Genomic DNA, 16669 nt, shown 5'->3' on the forward strand with positions numbered 1-16669 from the left:
TTCCCTCTAATGGTATAGCTTTCTGTGTTTGTCAAAGCACAACTCAGAGGCATTATCGCCACTCTGCCCGGACCCTCCCTTTCAACTGTATGGAAATTTAGCTTCAGAGGGCAGGCTCTCTCTTATTCTGCAGGGAGTATTTTAGGAGAGAATCTATGTTACTATTGGGGGTATTTCAGGGCAGGATCTCTGTTACTGTGAAGAGTATTTTGGGATAAGATCTCTGTTAAAAAGAGGGGTATTTCAGGAGAGGATCTCTGTTAAGAAGAGTGAATATTTCAGAACAAGATCTCTGTTACCATGGGGGTAGGTATTTCAGGGCAGGATCTCTGTTACTATGAGGGCTTATTACTGGGCAGGATCTCTGTTACTACGAGTGGGTGTTGCAGCATAGAATTCTATTACTGCGAGGTGGCTATTTCAGGACAGGATCTGTTACCATGAGAGGAGTATTTTAGAGTAGTATCTGTGCTACTCGGTGGTATTTTAGGATGGGATCTATGATACTCTGTAGAGTATTTCAGGAGAGTATCTCTGTTACTATGAGGGGGATTTTGAGGGCAGGATCTCTGTTAAGATATGGGGATATTTCAGGACTGAATCTCTGTTACTATGAGGAAGTATTTCAGGGCAGGATCTATGTTACTTTTGGGGGTGTATTTCACAGCAGGACCTATGTTACTACAAGGTGGGTATTTCAGGGCAGGATCTGTTCTCTTGGGAGGGAGAGGTCCAGGTCAGAAGGTGATGGTGAGTGTTTAGATGTTGCCAGGGAGAACTTTGATTGTATCCAAAGCTGGTGAGAGGACACCAGAAGGTTTCAAGTTCTCCAGAAAGTTCATGAGCAGAGCCTTCTGCCCCCTAGCTGTGGAAAAGTTTGACTGAAGTAGACAAAAGTTCTTTATTTTAAATAAAGAAATCAGGCTGCTGCAGTTAAAGAAGCCTCTTATTAACATCCCACCCCAAGACTGGATTTCCTCTAGGTACAGATCTGCTCCCCAATGAGATGGCTAGGTGTGGTAGTTGAGAGGTGGGGTAGGTGACTAGATGAAAGCCTGGCCAGGTCTATTTCTGAACCTCTGTATGTCCTCTTGGTGCAAAGGTATGGCTCCTGAATGCCCCCTATTTCTATGGGGGTCCCAGCAATGTTGCAGTGGGGCTGATGATGGGAGGCAAGGAGCAGGGCCATGGAGAGAAACCTGGAGTGGGGAGAAGAAACCAAGAAGTGGGAGGGAACAAATGGTTCCCCAGGCTCTCAGAGACCCTGGGTCAAAGTTCTGCCTGAGAGCCAAAAGGAACAGGGCCTTGACCGAGGCAAAATTTTGGAGTGAAATGATCATTTTACATTTACCTTAAAAGGGAGAGGAGAACTTACTGCATACTTTCTATGTGACAGTTTTTTTTATACATAACACATCATTTAATTTAACGTTCCACCAAAATCTGAAGTTGAATTTCAGGAGTGCCAACTGCATGCCAGGTACGCTATTAGCATGCTACAGGTTGGGCTCATTTATAGTCGTCAGGGTCATTGCGAGGTGGATCCTGGATTAGAATCCAAATGCAGTCACCCCTAAGCCCATGCTACTTCAGCCATAACAGATCCTGTCTAATCCATGCCCCAGGGAGAAGTAGCTTGACAGGAACAGCAAAGAGACACCTAGCCTGGCTGCTATTCCTAGTGTAAAACTGATGTAATGGGATCGTGACCATCATAACATATTTAGGGGTGCAGGGATTCAAGCAAAAAGACACCTAAACACAAGAGTGTATTTTACATTTAGGGAGAAATTAGTTTTTTTCCCTAAACTGGAAGAATACCTGCTTCCTCCTGCCCCAAAGAGTGAACACTTTTTCTCTTTTCTTTTTATTTTAACCAGAGCTTTTAAAGGTCTCTTCCAGCAACCCCTCTTACTCCCCATTCCCATTTCTTCTTCCCTTATTAAAAACACCATCCCGCTGACCTTGATTTTATGTGTCTCTCAATTTCCGTGACATCTACATGTTTTCATCGTTTGTTCTGAGACCCATGGCCTTGTGCCCTGAACCCTTTATTCGAGGTGTCTCCTCTAAGCCTCGGGGTAACCCTATAAGGTGGCATAACCCGGTTTGATAAAACCAGGGCTCAATGGCAAGTGAATGGAACCAGTTGGAGGACATCCATTTAGTCTTGTGTGGGCACATACAGGCCATGGGGAGCACTGAGATGACACAAATGTCACCTCCCTGTCCCACTCCGGGTCCACTTGAAAAGGAGTAACCACCCAGCAAGGTGAGAAGGTCAGCCTCGCCCCTCCCTCTGCTCTCCTCCACTTTTTGTATCTCTCAGACTCCAAGTCACATTGTTTCTTCCACGGCCCACACCCTCATTGGCCCGTCACCGTGCGTCTCTATTGGCTGTGGGGGCCAGTAACACGCCGTGATTGGTCCCTGCCTCTGTGCCGAGGTGCTAGGTCTTTCTTTATCTCGGTCAGAAGCCAAGATCCCCACTCTGGCTGACCGGGGTCGAGGCCTGTCACTACTGCCATCGCCATCACCGCTATCGCTACTGTCAGGGCTTCAGTTGGCCTTCAGTGTGTCCGGGGAGTGGGGACGTCCGTCGTGTGCACGGTGCCCATCCCTCTGACTGTGAGTACTGACTAAACGGCCCTTGGCCATGTAGGTAGGTGTTGATGTACATGCGAATTGATTCAAGACGGTGCAACCAAACCAGACTTTAATGTGAGCATTTGTGTATGTCATCGCGACGGCCTACATATTTCTGAGAATAAGTTGGGGTTTTTTTTACGTGATCTGATAAGCACAAGGGATCAAAGCAAGCGTCCTGTGGCTTGCGAAACATCATCCAGCACGTTGTATGCGTTCGCCTAGGGTTTGCTAATGAGAATGAATCACACTCGAACGTTTTGTGGAGTATGCTGAAAAATGACTGAAAGTTTCTCTGCATCTTATTATTATTATTTTTTTTAATTTAGTCTAGGGAGTTTTAAAAATGTCAGCTTTAAGCGAGTATGAAGTCGTGTTTTAATGGGAAAATATTTGGTAATGAAAGTATGCTTTGCTTTATAGATGAGAATTAATAAAAATATGACAGTATGAATGTCCACAAAATGCCTTTTTAGGAGAATGCATCAAGGAAGCAGTCTTCTAACTGTGTTAGACTAAAGGTTATGTTTAGCAAGCTGATCTGATGAACAGGCCGTAAGAAGTTTTTAAAAGGGAAAATTTGTCAGCGCTATGGCAGTTCTGAAATGCCTGTATTATTTTTGGTCCCGGTTTCCTGCAGAATGAATGAGCTTGGTACAGAGAAAGTGCCCAGTAAACATTTGTCCATGGTGCTTCAGTCCCCAGAATTCCTTAAGATGCAGCTTCCCATACTGCTGTGTGTTCCGTGCCCTGCTGCTGTCAGAATATGAGTGCTTACGCTGCTTGCCCTTGTTCCAGATAGTCAGAGAATCATGACAATGACCCTATAGAGGTGGAAATGTTTAAACTATAATCTATTTAGAGACTTTTTCACCTTCTTTATACAGATAAAGAAGTTAGAAAAGTACAACATAAGAATCATCTTCAGAACCCACTAGAAGTAGGACAAGGCAAAGCCACTTCTAATTCTCGTCATCATGTGACTTTTCGCTTTCTTAGGTGGAAGAGTGCATTCTCTTTGAGATATATATGTCTGTGTGTATATATATATATATATATATATATATATATATATATATATATATATATATATATTGCAGTTCATGAATCTAAAAAATACACCTTGATGGATTTTTTTCATGTCTATGCCCCTGTGTAACCACTACCCACATCAAAGTGGGGTGCATTTCTTGTGGTAGGAAAGTTCTCAAAGGGTGAGACACCGACCTGTTCAGCTTTTAACAGACTGTAAAGAATAAGATCTCAGTATATGGCTTGCTTTCTTTGGCCACAGCAGTCACTTAACAAGTGTCTGGTGAGTACCTGTAATGTTCTGGAAACTTCCTAGGGGAAACCAGCAGAGCCCTTCACCTGTAAGTTAACTATGAGCAGCTTGTGTTTTTAGGAATTGAGTTTAAATAACAGATTTTGTGTAATCTGTTGTTAATGGTGTATCTGTTATTGATGTTATTCATTGGTTTGGGACCTTTCACTTGGGAGTGGTACCCCTTTTCTTGTTGTTTCAATCTGCCTTCCTTTTTTTCCTTAATAGTGTATCTTTATTGTTTAGGGACAAAAGAAAGCATAATATTACATTGCAGCTTATAATGGCGACCTCTGGAGAAGGAAGCAACCCCCGTGACAGAGCCACATCCCGGCCCCTGGCACAGCTGCAGGAGCTAGAGCCCCGAGTAGCCCGCAGACGCCTGTCCCAGGCCCGCCACCGAGCCACACTGGCGGGGCTCTTCAGCAACCTCAGGGAAACCGTCTACTCCCAGTCTGAACTCACAGCCTCAAAGGTATGGGGACCTGAGTGTGGGGAGGAAAAGTTTCCCCATGTGGAGGGACTGTGGAGCAAACTGGGGACTGGCCTGGAGCTGCCACCCCCACGGACCTCTGAGGGCTGGGGCCTGGGTGGGTCAGCGATTACCTGTGGACAGCTCATGTGTGCTGCTTGTCTCACTCTGCTCGCTGCTGGGCTCCAGGAGGCTTGTCCATCCTTCCAGCTGGAATCAGTCCCTCCTCCCATGAGTTTCCACAACCCTTAGCTTCTACCCCTTTTTAGCGCTTACTGAATTTTAGCTTGTGTTAAGAGTGGTTGTTTCCATGTTTGTCTTCCCTGTTAGAAGGTCAGCACCTTGCAAGCAGGGGCTGTTTTCTCTACTCTTCGTCCCCAGGCTTGGCACACAGCTGTGCCCCTTATACATGCATGCCTGATGAATATATGTCAGTGGTCAGCGCAATAAACATTATTTAGCACTTCTCATTTTTGAATAATCTTACAGTTGTCATTTTGACTTTAGTAATATTACATATGGAGAGGAAGGGAGGGAGGGAGGAAGAAAAGAAGGAAGGAAAGAAGGGAGGGAGGAAACGCTTGTGATTCTAGTCTTGCAGAATAAGAAATTCAGAGTTCAAGTTGACATTTAAGTTTTTTTAAATCAACTGGAGTGTATGCATTTAGCAAGTGAAAAATGTTGTTAGAATAGCACTTTTAATATTAACCAGCCAGTTGTACATTGTGACAACTGAGCAGAAGTTAGTTTGGGGTCTTGTGCCAGCCTGAGGCTGACATTCATTCAGACTGCCTCTCAGTGACCATTTATTCCACCTTCAAGTAGGGTATATAGCTGTTTGATGTTTTTGCAGCCCTAATAGTTTGCTGCACGCAGCTTAATTGTTTCTGAGCACTTGGGTATTTTGGTGAGAACCATTTTCAGGATGGAACCATTCCCATCATACCTTCTGCACATCAGAACAAACCGCCTACGTTCTTTATCAACAATGTCAAGGACTGTGACTCTGCAGCTGAAGGAATGTGGCCTCAGACCGGGGAAGGGGTTCCTGTGCCCATAAAACCAGTCTCTGCAGCAGGAGGCCACTTTTTCAGCATCGCCTATCTCTATCCTCAGTGGCAGGTTTTGAATAAAGCGAAGAACCATATTCAGGAACTGGAACAAACTTTGGATAATCTGCTGAAGGTGAAAGGTAATAGGTCCTACGTGCTACCCCCACCTCCCTCCCAGGGAAAGGCTTGTTGGTTTTCTATTGAAAACAGAAAGATTGGGCTAAACCAAGTGAATGAATAGTTACTGAGAGCCTGCTGTGTGCCAGGCACTGTGTTTGGGCCAGGGGTCTGATGAGCTTCACAGCCTATTGTCAGTCCCCGCAGGCCCGCAGGACAGACAGAAGTCATCAGGCTGTGTGAGCATGATGAGATCCAGTCTGGTGCTGTCGAAGGACACCTGATCTCACCTTGACGGGCCAGAGAAGAAGTAGATCAGTGTTTGTCAGAACCTGACTCCCCTGCTGCACTCACTTTGGGAGAGTTGGCTGCGGGTGGAATATAATTTAATGAACTGACGGAAGCTGAACTCTGAAAGGGATACTTTCAATGTCTTGATTGAAATGGGCCAGTCCAAGAAGCCTTCCCCCCGCATCTAGAGCTCTTCTCACATCTAGAAAGAGGGGTGCAACTGGGCTCTCGACTCCCTAACACTAAACTGGGGTGGGCTTCTTGGAAGGGCCAGGGGAGACTCTCGACAAAGACCCGACTTTCCCCTTTGTCACCTTTTCCTTCAACTCTCAACAGAATCCTTTAACCTGGAGGATGGGAATGCGAACAGCTTAGCGGAGGTCAGGGAAGAATATACCAGCATGCACTCCAGAAAGCCCAGGTAAGACCCCCCAGCAACCAGGAGAGTGGCATATGCTAGGCGTTTCCTGTTCCGCTGTGTCACAGCAGCGCCCTGCCCCCTCCAAAATGCAGAACAGACGAAGTGGTGCTGCCCACCCATTTAGAATTCTCTTGTGCTGGAAAGGATTCTTTTCTATTTTAATCTAATAACATGCATTGGATTTTGGGGGGGATTATAAAAATCCATGCTTAGTACAGAACATGTCAAAAATACAGAAAAAGCCCAAACAAGAAAATAGAAATACAAAGCGTTTCACTTCTCAAGGAAAACCAATGCTGATTTCAAAGCATATCCTTCTAGGTCTTGTTGTTGTTGTTAAGTTTGCATATTCTTTGCCCATTTTCCTCTTGGGTTGGTATCTTTTTCTCATTTACCTGTAGAAGCTCTTTATGTATAACGAAAAATTAGCTCTCTGTTTAGTACCTAACTTGCAAACAATTTTAGCCTTGGTCATTGATTATTTTGCTTTTGATGTTTTTGGTTTTTGTTGTGGCCATGCAAAAATGAAGTCGAATCTGTCAATCTGTTATGGTACCTGAGTTTGGGTGAATACCTAGGCTTCCTCTGCTCTGAGATTTTTTTAAAAAGAAGAAATGAATCCTCCCATGTTTTCTTCTGGCTCGTTTGCTTTTTAACTCAACACGAAACTTTGGGGATTATTCCTATGGGTATGAAGAGATTCTGGGGACAAGTCCTGGTTTTCCAAATTGCATCGACTTTGTTTCCTTTTCTCAAATGTGTCTTTGAAGAGCAGAATTTCAAACTTCTGATGAAGTCCAACTTAATCATTTTTTTTTCTTTTATAGATTGAGCTTTTGTTGAACACCTCGTATTTCATGTGTTTGGTGCTATTGTAAATAGTAATTTTTAAAATTTCCATTTTAAAAATTGCTCGTACATAGAAATACTATTGATTTTTGTGTATCGTATTCTGCAACCTTGCTGAACTCCCTTCTTAGCTATAGTCATGTGTTTGTAGGTTCTTTGGGAACACACACACTCCCACACACACATCAGACAATTAAGTTCACAACCTTTCCACCCTTTTTTTCATGTGTGTTGTGTGTGTATTAAAATTATATTAAAAATGTTTGTGTCCATGTTCACAAGGGACATGACTCTGTAGTTGTGTTGTTCCTGTTTTCTCCCCAGCCTGGTCTCACATAAGGTTTGTCAGAAAGGCTGTGGCAGCTGGTGCTCCATCAAGGCAGCCGGGGACAATGCTGAGGAGGAAGAAGAGGAGGAAGAGGAGGAGGAGGAAGACCATGAAGACGAGGAAGAGGAGCAGGATGAGGAGGAGGAGCAGGAGGAGAAGGAAAACGTGGAGCTCCTGCACTCCGCAGTCACATTGTCACCAGACCTCATGGAATTTGAACGGTGGGAATAGCCGAGACAGGTGGTTTCGTGCGTGGCTGGAGCTCCCGTGGAGAAGGGGACAGAGGCTCCAGTGGGGACATGCTGCAGCCTCGGGGTGCTCTCAGGCCAGGCCCTGAGTCATGGAAGCTCCAGAATTTCCCTACAGGACGGGCTTGGGGATGAGGCTGGCAGAAGGGCTAAAGAAATGGTCTCCAGGCCACATTTGCAGAGCACATCCAGTGTATTTACTTAGACTGGGTGTTTATTTGGAGTGCCTTTGGGCAGGGTGATTGATGGGGATTATGAGGGTAAAGACCCCCCCCACACACACACACCCCACAAGTCTGTTTTTGGCAGCATTACAGGTCTTATAGAAAGATGACGAATGGCTCACCCAGACTCCCACTGCCACTCAATGCCCCTCCACAGACTCAAGCCCCTTGGCTGTCACGTTGACTTCTGGAGTGTTGGCTCAGTAAAAGGAGGCCCACTCCACAGCTGAGCCTGACTTTCAGGCCTCCAATTAAAGCAGGTGTCAAATCATGCCTGCACTTCACGAGCTTGGAATTTTAAGCAGTTTTCCTGTGGGGTGAGAGCTGAGCCAGCCATGCCTCTCATCCTCTTTTCTATTGGACAGAGAGCTTCCCAGGAGGCCCTGGGACGGTGGGTGGGGGTTTGGGGAAGGACCTTAAAGCACTGATCTGTCATCCATGACTCCCAAGATAGCTTCTGCTCCACAAGGGTCAGGGGCACACAGAGACTAGTAAGGCTGAGTGCCCGGTACGCACAGAGCTGTGGCCTGCCCTGTGTGGCATAGACCACCCCACACACGGCATCCTGAGGAAATGGCTTAGGGAGGGAGCTTCGGCCACTAGCTTCATGTCTGGGAGATAGTGTCATTTCTGTTCCAGGTATCTCAACTTTTATAAGCACACAATGGACCTTCTGGTCGGGAACGGGATCGTGTCCTCTCAGGAGGTGACACTCCCCATCGTCTCTGCGGCCATCTCCCACCTGTGGCAGAACTTGTCTGAGGAGTTGAAGGCCAACCTCCTGCAGGCCTGGGCACAGAAGCACAGCGGCCTCCCGGGCCTCACCGCAGGGGCCTGTCAGGACCCAGCCAGTGCCGAGGGCAGCATTAAGGACAGTGGAATCGATAGCCAAGGGGCCAGCTGCTCACTCCTCTCCACCCCAGAGGAGGTGAGCAGACCCTGTGGGTGGGGTGGGGTAGAGGGGTATGTGGGAACAACTTTATCACTCCAGGCTTGGAGACATCAGGGAGTCATTTAGCAAGTTTGAGATGCTATTTGGATTCTGGCCCACACAGTCAGTGTCTGATTTTCTTGACATAATCACGACCAGAGAAGAGCATTTCATTTTCTCCTATTAGTTTCCTGGCCTTTCCATGGGGATTATAGAAGAGAAGGCTTACGTAGAATGTTGTATCAGTTAGGATTCTTTTGGCTGCAAGTTACTGGCTCATTAAGCCCTGAAGAAATGTACTACTCACCCTGGGAGGTCCGAGGCAGGGCAGGCTTCTGGTTAGTGTCTTGCTGATGTCACATGGACTCGGTTCTTTCCTTCTCTCTGCTCCACTTCATCTTACGGCTGGTTTCTCACCTTTTCTCTGCTCCCCACCTTCCCTGCACCTGTGGACTGTGGAATGGCAGCTGGTAGCAATTGAGTTGTCATTCCTCCTTCTCCACATCAGGTAAGAGAGAGAAAGATTTCCTATGGCTGTTTCTTAAGGGCCAAGGAAGAACTTTTTCAGAAATTTCCACCAAACCCTCTCTCATTGGCCAGATTGCCAGATTACTGAGCCAATCAATGACGGGCATAATCGAGATAGAATTACATTTGGACCAATCAGGCCCAATCCCTGAGAGGAGGTCAGTTCCCATCCCCATGAGCATTGCTACCACTTGATGAAGTTAGCTTGGGCCAACCCAGGGCTGGGTGACAAGGTGAGCAGAACAGAGAGCAGTTATGCCCAAGGTAGGGACAGAGCCACAGTTATTCCTGCTGTGGCTTCTAAATTAGTTGCAGTGAAACTTCTGTAGCTCCTGGTCCATCTGGAGAGGTTCTATTGTGGAACAGCCGCTGGACTCAGGGTCAGGTGTGCCCAGGAGGTATGCCCTCTCAGTTCTGAGAGGAGAGGCCCCATACATGTGCTGGGCGCTCCCGAAGGGCCACAAAGCCTGGCCGTGCCCCTCCCAGGCTGGCTTGCACAAGGGTTTGCTCAGTGAAGACAGTGTGTGGCCTGCAAATTTGGTGGGCAGATTGGTTGAGGGCAGGAATTTACGTCCTGGGTCCCTGTCTCAGGCCTTCCAGGGAGGAACACGGAGACGATGGGCTTCTGGGCTGATGGACACGGGAGCTCAGACCTTTCAGTGACCCCTTTGCAGATCCTGTTTGAGATGACCAAAGGGACATCAAAAAGGACACCAGAAAATGTCCAGGAAACCAGGAGGGGGGCCATCCACACAGCCAGAGTCTTAAGGGATCAGCTGAGGGGAAGCAAATTGTAAGATGACAGGAAAGGCAGACACAACTCAGGGCCAGAGAACTTCCTCTCCTCTTCCCAGGGGGACGGCCTGTGTGAACGGGGTGCCAAATAAAGCACAGCATGCCCACTTACATTTCTAATGTAAGAATGTCCCCATGCAATATTGTATCTAAAATTCAAATTGAACGACGCATCCCGTATTTTTATTTGGTAAATCTGACAATCCTAAGTGTACGTCATATACCCGCGGAATATTTAATATTCTTCAACAAATTAAGGGAAAATAGAGCCCAAACCTGTCTAAGTGGCAAGATTGCACAATTGGGAATATGTGATATGACATGCCTGGGGAAAGGATGGAGGGAAGTAGATCAATATGTCAATAATGGACCCCTCCAGGTAGGATTGTTTCTCGGGGATTTGTATTTTCTTTTTCTGTTTCGATTTTCCAAAATGTGCACGATGAACATGTATTTCTTTTATGAAGCAGTTAATATTCAATAATAGCTAACACGTTTGAACCACTATTATGGGCCAGGTGCTTCACATATATCTTCTTATTTAATCCTTGTAACAACTCTATAAGTAGGCACTGTTGTGATTCTGCTTTATAGAGGAGAATTCGAGAGATTAAGTCACTTGCCGGAGGTCACACAGTTTAGTGAGTGATGGGACTGGACGTCAACCCTCCTGCAGCCTAACTTCAGAGCCCGCTTGACCTCTGTATTCAGCTGCGCTGGCACAAAACTGCTAGATGGCCAATCCTGGGCTCCAATTGTCACTCCACTTCGGGAGGTGTAGAGGAGCCCTTTTCCACAGGAAACTGAGGCTCGGCTGTGGCTGTTGCGCCTCACGCCTGAGCTCTGCCTTCTTTAGAAAGAGGATCCCACAGACCTCAGTGTTTCCTTATCCTCTCTGCCATCTCTGGGGTTGGCAGTTTGTTCGGGGGGAACAAGAGCTTAAAATTCACCCCCTGGGAAGGTTACAGCGCAGAGACCCTGGGATCAGGTCCAGCTTTAACAGGCACACCCTCAGGGATAAGGGGTAAAGAGAGAGATTCTTCCTACTCATCTCTCCCCCCGCAGCACAGAGCAAGCATCAAACAGCAGAGTTATTTCTGACACAATGAAGCTCTGTGCCTTCTTTCAGCTCCTTTTCGAAGATGCCTTTGATGTGGCCAGTTTCCTGGACAAAAGTGAGGCTCCAAGTACATCTAGCCCCAGGTGAGGAAGGGGTGTGAGACGGTGTGTGCAGGCATGTGCGTGTGCATGTGTGTGTATGCGTGTGTGTGTATGTGTGAGTGTGTGTATGCATATCAGTGTGTGTACCCCTGCTGGGATGTTTAGGAGCCTCTGCCCTGCAGCCCCGCAGAGGGGTGTGTGATTCAGTGGAAGTTCTCAGAGGGCCACTTTTTTCTGATTCCAAGTGGGCTGGTCCTAGGATTGTGCCATTGGCCTGGGGATGATACTGTTGGGGCTTCTTCAGAGTAGAAAATTCTTCTATCCCGGCCCAAGGCTGAGACCCAACAGGTTATCAACGTCAGGTTTCACGTTGCACTGTTCTCCCAGGGTGAGGTCGCTTCAGGCAGGCTCCAGCAGTCAGTCTGGTCTGAGAGGTGGGCAGGGGCCTCCAGGGCGCAGAGAATCTGGGCCAACATGGAAATGGGCCCTGTGCCCTGAGCTCGAGAGAATCTCTGAGCTGTGCAAGCTGCGGGGGAGGGGGGAGCTGCTTTTCACAGGGCTGGTGGCAATGGATGTGAGAGGAGGGCCAGAGGGGATGGCTGGCCCCTGGAATGAGAGGACACAAAACCAGATCTGGGGAGATTTGAAAACAAGGAGCAGCTTCACTAAATCTGTATGGCTGGGATGTTTTCTCAGAGAGAGCTAGGTCAGGACTGAAATTCCCTTGCTACTGTGGAAAGCTGTGGTCTTGCAGTCTAAAGGCACAGGCTGTTCAGATACCTGGCCCTGGTACCCTGGCCACCTGCTGGCAAAGGAGGCGTCAGTACTAGTCCTCCTGCTCCACCCTGGCCTAAACACACTTGTCCCAAATCTCCACCATGATTTTAGGTGGCGACTCGGGCTCTTCTCAGCTGTGTGATTCTTCCCGAAACTGGCTGGAGGCAGATCCTCTGTGAAAACAACTTTACTGAGAACTTGCCAAAGTGTACTTGCCAAGCAGTATTTGGAACTGCTTACCCTGCTAGTGGAACAAAAAAAACAACCAATTAAAAAATTCTTTTTTCTACTTTCCTGAGAAAAGGCAGGGGCTGCTTGCTGCCAGAGGGTTCTTAAGCTGACTGGGGGACCTCATTCTAGGGCACATGAGCTCAAAACACCAGCTGTCCCTGTGTGACTCACAGCTTCTTTGCTCTATGGCCCTGGTTGTTGGGCTTCTCTCCTTGTCCCAGGAAGGCACTGGAAAAGGAGTCTGTGAAATGGGCTTTCTCTCTGCGTCAGGGCTCCTGATCCATGTTAGACCTACTGGATGGAGGCATCTCAAGGGACAGAACTCAAGCGCATGATGTGCCCACAGGTGGGACCAGAACCGTGGGGCATTGCTGTAGAGCTTGACACTGAAGGAGAAAGGAAATCTCACTTGCTTGTTTCAGCAGCCACAGCTCAAGTAACTGAATTACCCTGCTTCTCCGAAAATAAGACCTAACCGGAACATCAACTCTAATGTGTCTTTTGGAGCAAAAATTAATATAAGACCGGGTATTATATTTATATTATATTATATTATATTATATTATATTATATTATATTATATTATATTATATTATATTATGTTATGTTATATTAATTATATTATAGACCCATTCTTACATTATACTACAATAAGACCGAGTTTCATATTAATTTTTGCTCCAAAAGACACATTAGAGTTGATGGTCCGGCTAAGTCTTATTTTCGGGGAAACACGGTAGGACACAAAATCCAATCAGTCTCCATGTAGTCTCACTTCCGCAGCGGATTCCAGCCGTGACCTTGGAGCTGAGGCAATGCAGACCTTCCAAGAAGGGCTCCCAGCTGTCCAGGAATCCAACTGGGTGTTTAAAAGGCCGTGGTTCACACTGTAACCAAAAACTTTAGGGAGTCCAAACAGAGGTAAAAGATGAGGATTCTAAACATTTGCTGTTTCTTCTTTTTTGCTATTGTCAGTTCCATGTTTGCCAGCTGCAACCCAGAGAAACCAGAGGAGAAGTTTCAGCTCTATATGCAAATCATCGACTTCTTTAAAGGTCTTTGCTGTGTTAACACCGAGGTAAAAGAGGTAAGACCAAGCAGAGCACAAGGGGACCTCCACTTGCCTCCCTTAGGATCCAGAAAGGGCTCTTGAGGGGAGCCCCAGCTGGACCTCACTTGGGTCACGCCACAAGGGGCCATTGGCAGGAGCTGTTCTTGCATTCTCTCTGGCATGCTCCATGGATGGTCGACGTCAGCCTAATGCATCCTGTGCAATGGAAGACATCAGGGAAACTGAGGAAAGAGACAGAGGGATGCCCTCAGGACAGACCTTGAAGTAGCACCAGGTCCCAGGGCCGGCTGTTTTCAGGCATTCCAAAATATTATGTCACTCCTTGACACCTTTCCAAGAGGCTGAGTTGTTTCCTCATCTTCTGAGACCATGGGGTAATATTTGCTGTCAGCACTGGAAGGATATGAATTTCTGCTTCCAAAAAGCTGATTGTGCAGCTTTCAATGACATAAGTCGTGGGGGTCTTGGTTAGGAGATTCATTTCGGAAGCTTCCATGGAAAGAGGAGGGTTTGCCTGAGTCCCCAAGAGGCCAGGCTCTTTCACATTCATAGCCATAGATTTTCTCTACTAATTTAGCAACAATACAACTGTTTATTTTAAAAGGTCAGAGGTAATCATGAAAATGTTGTCTAAAAATAATTAGGACAGCTTTTCAATAGGCTGAGGAATAATTTGGCCCCTTTCCCACTAATCCTTCATGGGCTTTGAGAATGGAGTAACAAGACAGTCTTTTCTTTCCCTGCTTCCTCTCCCCACACAGAGCAGAAAAGAAAAGGCAAGTAGAGATGGGAGTATCCATACAAAGCAGAGGAGCTCACACTTGAATCACCTTAGGAGCGTATTGGAAAGGCAGGTTCCTGTGGGCCCAGCACCCGAGGTCCTCATTCAGCGTTTTGAGATGGGGCCCTAGGAACCTGTATTTTGAACCAACTGCCCAAGAGGTTCTGATGCAGGAGGCCTCCAGCTTTGATAGCTGCTGGTGTAAAGCGGGAAATTTCCATCTTTCCCCCACCTACCTCTCCCTGTCAGCCTTGTGGGAGGTGGCTGGGTGAAACTTAATCAGTACCTGTATAGGTTTCCTAGGATGCTGTGACAAATTACCACAAACTCGGTGGCTTAAGACAAAGAAAATGCATTCTCTCCTAGTTCTGGAGGCCAGAGGACAAACTAAGGTGCCGGCGGTCAGGCCAGCTCTGAAGCTCTAGGGAAGAATCCCTCCTTGCCTTTTCCTGGCTTCTGGCGGCTCCCGCAGCCCTCAGCTTTCCTTGGCTGATAGCTGCGTCACTCCAGTGGCAGCCACTGTCCTCACAACAGGCTTCTTCTCCTTTGTGTCTCTCTGTCCCTCTCGTCTTCTTATAAGGACACCAGTCATTGATTCAGGGCCCACCCGAAATCCAGCATGAGTTCACCTTGACATCCCTAACGGGTTATAGCTGCAAAGACCCTGTTTCCAAATCAGGTTCCAGGTGGACATGAATTTGGGGGGACACTGTTCCACACACTTCAGCACCCGATTCCAGAGGACACCTCTCACAGCCTGTTGCTTGTGCAGATCTGCAGCGGAAACAGGCCTCTGACACCCTTTTCAGGGGCTTAAGGAACTAGCACATTCTAAACAACATTCAAGCACTTTGTGTGACAGAAACTTGAGCATGTGGTTCTTTCCAGGATGCTTGGCCTCCTGGTACCCTCTACACTCTGCTGTTGTCTTCCCCCTGAACAAAGGACAATGGGTGGTTTTCCTTTGACTACCCCACCCCCACTGTCCGATACACTGGCTTTCTGGGCACCCCACCCCCATCAGAAGAGCATGGAGAATGAGGACCATTTCTCAGAGCTGGAAAGTCTTCGTCTATAGACTCATCCCCCAATCTGGCCATCACCCTTGGGACCAGGTCCCACATTCATGAGATGGTTGACTGGGAGTGCTTCCCAGGGCCCAAGGGGATCAACCCCAGAGCAGCAGGGCCAACAAACTACAGGGGTCATTTCTTGCTGGGGTTGGGAGAGACAGGAAGAGCAGAAACCCCAGGACATACTTTTAGGAAAAGAGGTAATGGGAGTTGGAGAGGATGGGGTCACTCTAAAAGGAATGAGAAACCCTTGCTAAACAAACATAATATGCTGCTGCTTTGAAAAATCATCTCCTAATGGCTACCTCGTATACGTGGTTTAAAATTCAAAAGATATACAAAGAAAACTTAGTCTCTCTTCTACCAATGTCCCTTGGCTGCTACTAATGTTCCCTTCCCCAGAGGCAACTAGCATTACCAGTTTCTTGTACAGCCATGGAAGGGTATTCTCCAGACACTCATACATTCTTTCGAGCATAAAAGGTAGCCTACTATGCACACGCTTTGTACCTTGCCCTTTCAAAGTTGTAGCTCCCACAGACAGAGAGCGATCGCATTCCTTTCTCGGAAACAGCTGCACGATATTCCATCGGTGGGGGCCTTATGGTACAGTTCACCATCCTCTAGTGATGGGCATTTGGATAAAGCTTTAAGAGTTCCCATCTCTCTTATGGGATCCTGGAGGTTCCCACGGTAGGGAAGAAGCCAGTTCTGCTGTATCCAGGAAAAGCCTTCCTGGAGGTCCCAGAGTGAAACGAAAGCTTCCCACCATTGACCTTACGTCCTGGCCGGAAGCTGGAGATGGAGATGCAGCTGAAGAGCTGTGGGGTAGAGACTGAGGGAGCGGGGCGTCCTCTTCCATCTGGGGCCAGGAATCCTTAAAGGAAACTGTAATCCTCTTCCACCCTGTGTTTTGCAGGAAGCGGACGTCCCCATGGACGATGAGATAATAATGCTGAGATGTACAGAGACCTTTGATGACGAAGATGTGTAATGCCGATGGGCTGAGAGCGAAGGGCAGGAAAGAGGTGGACAGTTTCCAGCTTTGAATGCCGGCAGCCAAGGTTGCATGCCTCTGCCTCGGGGACATTTTGGATGGACGATCCCAGAAGCATGGTGATGGTGTTAGTTTCTGGTTATTATACAGTATTCAGAGTAGCATGGCTCCGTGTTGTCTTTCCGGGTTGTTTGGTGGAAGGGGCTGGCCAGCGGCCGGGCACACACCTGCTCCCACTGTGGTCCTCCTATTCAGGGAGTCCTGGGTGCAGTTGAAGCCTAGGCTATGAGCCTTTCAAGAAGAGGACAGGTCCTGGAGGTGCCATGACACTGGTACTTTCAGCACACTCTG

At 47.4% G+C, this 16669-nt stretch overlaps 1 protein-coding gene across 1 annotated transcript; it reads left to right on the plus strand.

The window, feature by feature from the left end:
* Window positions 1-4253: 4253 nt before the first annotated feature.
* On the plus strand, window positions 4254-16598 carry STRA8 (stimulated by retinoic acid 8; the record flags this gene model as incomplete). Its single annotated transcript, XM_081038114.1, has 8 exons — window positions 4254-4445; window positions 5559-5634; window positions 6239-6323; window positions 7497-7721; window positions 8612-8900; window positions 11356-11429; window positions 13371-13482; window positions 16241-16598. 8 exons carry the CDS (start codon window positions 4254-4256, stop codon window positions 16313-16315), a joined length of 1128 nt encoding a protein of 375 aa, XP_080894240.1. The 3' UTR covers window positions 16316-16598.
* Window positions 16599-16669: the final 71 nt, after the last annotated feature.

Source organism: Rhinolophus hipposideros, assembly GCF_964194185.1.
Source record: "Rhinolophus hipposideros genome assembly, chromosome: 25".
Classification (NCBI taxonomy): domain Eukaryota; kingdom Metazoa; phylum Chordata; class Mammalia; order Chiroptera; family Rhinolophidae; genus Rhinolophus; species Rhinolophus hipposideros.